The 6,000-nt window shown below is 47.0% G+C and overlaps 1 protein-coding gene across 1 annotated transcript in view; it reads left to right on the forward strand.

Annotated features, from left to right (window-relative positions):
* NOC2L (NOC2 like nucleolar associated transcriptional repressor) overlaps positions 1-6,000 on the forward strand; it is a 64,337-nt gene that overhangs the window by 24,041 nt on the left and 34,296 nt on the right. The window contains 2 exon segments of the mRNA XM_070759246.1: positions 1,633-1,808; positions 3,446-3,467. Coding sequence (XP_070615347.1) covers positions 1,633-1,808; positions 3,446-3,467 — 198 coding nt within the window.

Genomic DNA, 6,000 nt, shown 5'->3' on the forward strand with positions numbered 1-6,000 from the left:
GCAAAAGATGAAAAATATAGTGGAGAATATAAGGAAAACTAAGAATACAAGAATTAGGGAAATGAGAAGGAAAATATTACATAAGTGGTATTACACACCCGTTGAACTCGCATACTTTCAGCAGAATGTTAAGGGTATTTGTCGGCATGGGTGCCAAGATAAAGGAGTGTTTATGTATATGTTTTGGGAATGCCCGATAGTGCAGAATTTTTGGCAAAAAATGCAAGAGGATATTAATAGGATGTTAAATATACGATGGATAATTATTAAGGAAATGGCAGTACAGTGATCCCTCGAGTTTCGCGTCCTCGAGCATCGCGAAAGGGCTATATCGCTAGTTTTCAACCCGGAAGTAAACTCCACCATCTGCGCATGCGTGCCCTTCCATGCATGCGTAGATGGTGGAGCTTCCCCGCCGGGCAGAGGCTTCCCTGGGTCTTCCCCCTCTTGCCCCGGTAAGACCCCAACGGCGGCGCGAGCAACGGCGTGGGCTGGCGGGCGGCACGCGCGCGGAAACCCTAGCTCCGCTTCCCAGCTGGGAAGCGGAGCCGGCAACAGCGTGGGCGGGCAGGCGGCGCGCGCGAGCCTGGGGACACCCCACCTCCGCCTCCCAGCTGGGAAGCGGAGCTAGGGTGTCCCCACCGCGCGCGCGTTGCTGGGGAAAGCGCGCGCGCTTGGGGACACCCCACCTCCGCCTCCCAGCTGGGAAGCGGAGCTAGGGTGTCCCCACCGCGCGCGCGTTGCTGGGGAAAGCGCGCGCGCTTGGGGACACCCCACCTCCGCCTCCCAGCTGGGAAGCGGAGCTAGGGTGTCCCCACGCGTGCGCGCGTTGCTGGGGAAAGCGCGCGCGCTTGGGGACACCCCACCTCCGCCTCCCAGCTGGGAAGCGGAGCTAGGGTGTCCCCACGCGCGCGCGCGTTGCTGGGGAAAGCGCGCGCGCCTGGGGACACCCCACCTCCGCCTCCCAGCTGGGAAGCGGAGCTAGGGTGTCCCCACCGCGCGCACGTTGCTGGGGAAAGCGCGCGCGCTTGGGGACACCCCACCTCCGCCTCCCAGCTGGGAAGCGGAGCTAGGGTGTCCCCACTGCGCGCGCGTTGCTGGGGAAAGCGCGCGCACTTGGGGACACCCCACCTCTGCCTCCCAGCTGGGAAGCGGAGCTGGGGTGTCCCCAAGCGCGCGCGCACCCCAGGCGCGAGCAACGGGGTGGGCGGGCGAAGGGCGGGCGGCAGTGGAAGCAAAAACACCATCTGCGCACGCGCAGATGGTGTTTTCACCTCCGCACCGCTACTTCGCTAAAAATCGATCATCGCGTGGGGTCCTGGAACGGAACCCTCGCGATAATTGAGGGTTCACTGTATTAGTCAAAAGTAATGCAATGGGAGAATTTAGAGAAATAAAACAAGCAGTGATAGAAAGCGCTCAAGCGGTAATGGGTTGGAAGGATGCGACAAAATGGACAATGCAAAATTGGTACTGGTACATGGTGGACCACATTCAATTTGAGATTATGGATAAAAGGATGAATTTGGTTAATGAAACTGACTTGCGACAACTGATGGGACCTTACAATTGTGCTTTTTGTAATTTTTCACCATCACTTCCTTCTTCTCTCTCTCTTTTTGTTTTAAATAGGAAAACTATCAGTCGGTTTACAACTGGCAATATGTCCATTGCTTATATTTTTGGTGCCGGGCTTTGAGTACGATGCATCCGAGTGACATCATGCAACCCCTGATTTACCCTTTGACCCAAGTCATCATTGGCTGCATTAAGTAAGTAGCTACACAACGCTTCAAACTTTGGGGTCTGTCAGTCGCCCAGTCCCATAGATGCACACTATACTGGACTTTCTTGTTGTTTTTTTCCTTTGAAGACGTTTCACTTCAAGAAGCTTCCTCAGTTCTGACTGGATAGTAGAGAATGGAAGGATTTATATTCCTTGCAGGCAGTGGGTCATTTGCATCCTGTTAGAGGGTCATGTTTAATGTTTCCAAATGTAAAATAATGGCACATTGGGAAAAGGAATCCTCCATCTGAGTATTGTATTGGCAGTTCTGTGTTAGCAAAAACTTCAGAAGAGAAGAACTTAGGGGTCGTGATTTCTGACAGTCTCAAAATGGGTGAAAAGTGCTGTCAGGGGGTAGGGAAAGCGAGTAGAAGGCTTGGCTGCATAGCTAGAGGTATAACAAGCAGAAAGAGGGAGATTGTGATCCTGCTGTATAGAGCGCTGGTGAGACTCCATTTGGAAGACTGTGTCCAGTTCTGGAGACCTTACCTACAAGAGATGGATCAAATTGAATGGGCCCAAAGACGGGATACAAAAATGGTGGAAGGTCTGAAGCAGAAGTCCCCAAACTTGGCCACTTTAAGATTTGTGGACTTCAACTCCCAGAATTCTTCAACTCCCAGAATTCTCTCCATGCTGACTGGAGAATTCTGGGAGTTGAAGTCCACAAGTCTTAAACTGGTCAGGTTTGGGGACCCTTGGTCTGAAGCATAAAACGTATTAGGAAAGAATGAACTCAATCTGTATAGTCTGGAGGACAGAAGAGAAAGCGGGGGACATGATCGAAACCTTTAAATATGTTAAAGGATTAAATAAGGTTCAGGAGGGAAGTGTTTTTAATAGGAAAGTGAACCCAAGAACAAGGGAGCACAATCTGAGGTGAGTTGGGGGAAAGATCAGAAGCAATGTGAGAAAATATTATTTTACTGAAAGAGTAGTAGATGCTTGGAACAAACATCCAGCAGACATTGTTGGGAAATCCACAGTAATTGAATTTAAACATGCCTGGGATAAACATCTATCCATCCTAAGATAAAATACAGGAAATAGTAGAAGGGCAGACTAGATGGACCAGGAGGTCTTTTTCCACCATCAGTCTTCTATGTTTCTGTGTTTCTATGTCATTGAAGATAAACCTCCAAGTGAAAATCTCTACAGGCCTTTAGCTGTACAATTTGGGATGGAACACCCTTGGAATAATGCGGGAGTAGGAAGGGAGGTGCCTCTGGAGCAGGGCTGAGCAATGTTGGTTCTTCTATGACATGTGGACTTCAACTCCCAGAATTCCTGAGCTAGCATGATTGGCTCAGGAATTCTGGGAGTTGAAGTCCACATGTTTACATGTTCACCCTGCTCTGGTTCTCCATCACTGGCTTATATAATATAATCAAGATCTAGGATGATAAAATAGAGACTCCACCCAGCCACACAGGTGAATTTGGGCCATTCATTGTTCATTCCAGCCTGGCCTACCCCACTGGGCTGTTTTTGTTGATGCTTGAATGAAGACAGCTTCTGAACCCATTATAGCCGCCTTTTTATTTTTAAAAAGGAAAACAATAAACTTAAATAAATTACTTCTGAATGTTTAGATATTAGGTTTTGAATTTGGGTGGCGTTTTTTAATTTATTATTATTATTTATTAGATTTACTGTCAGCCCTTTTCACGGACTCAGGGCGGTTTACAGGATAAAATAAAACAACGATAAAAAATTGTACAATACAGTTAACCTCCTTCCCAGTCTTATTTGTCAACTTTGGAGATGGAAATTGGGAAGGAAGATTCACCGGGGGGGGGGGGGGGGGTTACCGTATTTTTCGGAGTATAAGATGCACCAGAGTATGAGATGCACTTTAGTTTTGGGGGAGGAAAATAGAGAAAGGAATCTGCTTACCAGGTATTCATCTGGATAGCGTTTAGTCAGCTTCAGCACATTATTTTATCCATTGATTAGGGCTTTAAAAAAAAATATTCGGAGAGAGTAACAATGAAAGAGCTTGCAAGCCAGTAAGAGCTGGGAACATCATTAGCACCTGGAAAGAAACATTTGGAGCAAGTAGAGCAATGGAAAAAACCCTGCAAAGACTTAGGCCTTGGAAAACATTCTTCGCAGAGAGTAACAATGAAAGCCTGCAAGGTAAGAGCTGGGAAGATTGTCAGCAGCAAGTTAGGGCTGGAAAGAAACATTTGGAGCATGTAAAGCAATAACAAAAAAAAAACCTAGAGACCGGGTTTGGAAAACATTCTTTGCAGAGAGTAACAATGAAAGAACTTGCAAGCAGGTAAAAGCTGGGAACATTGTTAGCACCTGGTTAGGGCTGGAAAGAAACTTATTCAAAGCAAGTTAGAGCAATGGAAAAAAAAACCTGCAAAGACTTAGGGCTTGAAAAACATTCTTCGCAGAGAGAAACAAGGAAAGAGCCTGCAAGGTAAAAGCTGGGAAGATCATTAGCAGTTAGTTGATGGGGGAGCACTACATTCAGTGTATAAGATGCACCCAAATTATCAGCCTCTTTTAGGGAGGATAAAAGTTCATCTTGTACTCCCAAAAAACCACGGTACTTTACATATTGAATGACTGAGCCGTAATTTAACCCACTGAATCTTTTTGGAAAGGCAAGAACCAAGAACCCCAAACTAATTCCGCCTTCTTTCTTTTAAATTCATTCAGACTTCCCTACATTAATAATCCCCACCAGGTTTATTTCCGTTTTTTTTTAAAAAAAAACCCTGTTCTTCCTCTAACCAGAAGATGGTGCTAGTCCCTAGTGAACTACAACTAGAGCAGCTGAAGAATCCAGGATGTAGTCCGGGGAGCTTTGACAGAAGGGGGAAAAAGCCGGAGTTGCCATCTGCGACAGCCCTTCATTGCTCCAGGCGGAGTCCGGGGTAGAATTGTCAATGTGCTTCAAGACAATAGGCAGCGTGAGGCTTTGCAGGGCTGGTTTCCTTTATGGGTTTTCCAAAATCTGCTTCTTCCATGCCTGGGGCATCGGGGGGGCTGACTATTGTGAGCCCCCTTGTGTGGGCAGAGATGAAGGAGAGGGGGGGTGAAAAATCGGCCGTTTTTCACAAAACGGGGGTGTTTTTGCCTTCCCACATCTCCCAGGAGCTCTCTGCAGGCCTCCCAAGCCCTCTGCCCACCCCATTTTTGCAAAACAAAAACAAACAAAACCCATTGAAAAACAGGGTTTGGGAGGCTTGCAAGAATGCTCCTGGCGCCAGGGAGTAGAGAAACTTTTTTCTTACTTCCCTCTTTAAAATCTTGGAGCATCTTATACAACCGGTGCGTCTTATAGTCCGAAAAATACGGTAGTTACATAAAGCTGTATACAGTGGTACCTCGAGATACGAGTTTAATTCGTTCCGGACCTGGGCTCTTAAGTCGAGCAGCTCTTATCTCGAACGACTTTTCCCCATAGGAATTAATGTAAATAATTTTAATTGGTTCCAGACCTCAAAAAACTCACAGTTAGTCTAAATTATGCAGAAAGACATGTTTTTAATGAAGAAATGTACATGTACATATAAATGAATAATGAAGTTTCTTTCACTTAACTTGTAAACTTTCTTAAACTTTTAAATTTACATATGTTCAACTTCTCTGCCACCCAATCCTGTAGGACAGAGGTCCCCAACCCTTTTTGCACCAGGGACCGGCTTTAAGCGATCAAGAGAGGAATGGGTGAATGAATGGACGGAGGGTGGGAAGGAAGGAAGGAAAGAGGGAAGGGACAGGAACAGAGGAAGGAAGCAAGGAAACTTATGAAAGGGGAGAGTAAGAGAGGAATGAGTGAAGGGAGGGAGGGAGGGAAGAAGGTGGGAAGGAGAAAGAAAAGAAGAAATAGAGGAAGGGAAGGTAAAAGAGAGAAAGAAAAAGAGCAAGCAAGCAAGCAAGAAAGAAAGAAAGAAAGAAAGAAAGGGGGAAGGGACAGGAACAGAGGAAGGAAGCAAGGAAACTTATGAAAGGGGAGAGTAAGAGAGGAATGAGTGAAGGGAGGGAGGGAGGGAAGAAGGTGGGAAGGAGAAAGAAAAGAAGAAATAGAGGAAGGGAAGGTAAAAGAGAGAAAGAAAAAGAGCAAGAAAGAAAGCTGCAAGCACCCCCCCGAGCCCCCCAGGCCGGCTGCAACCTTTTAAAACACGCGCGCCGCTTCGCAGCTGTCTCCTGAAGCCGAACGCGGAAGTTAGCGTTTGGCCTCAGGAGACAGCTCC

The sequence above is a fragment of the Erythrolamprus reginae genome, chromosome 8 (assembly GCF_031021105.1).
Source record: "Erythrolamprus reginae isolate rEryReg1 chromosome 8, rEryReg1.hap1, whole genome shotgun sequence".
Classification (NCBI taxonomy): domain Eukaryota; kingdom Metazoa; phylum Chordata; class Lepidosauria; order Squamata; family Dipsadidae; genus Erythrolamprus; species Erythrolamprus reginae.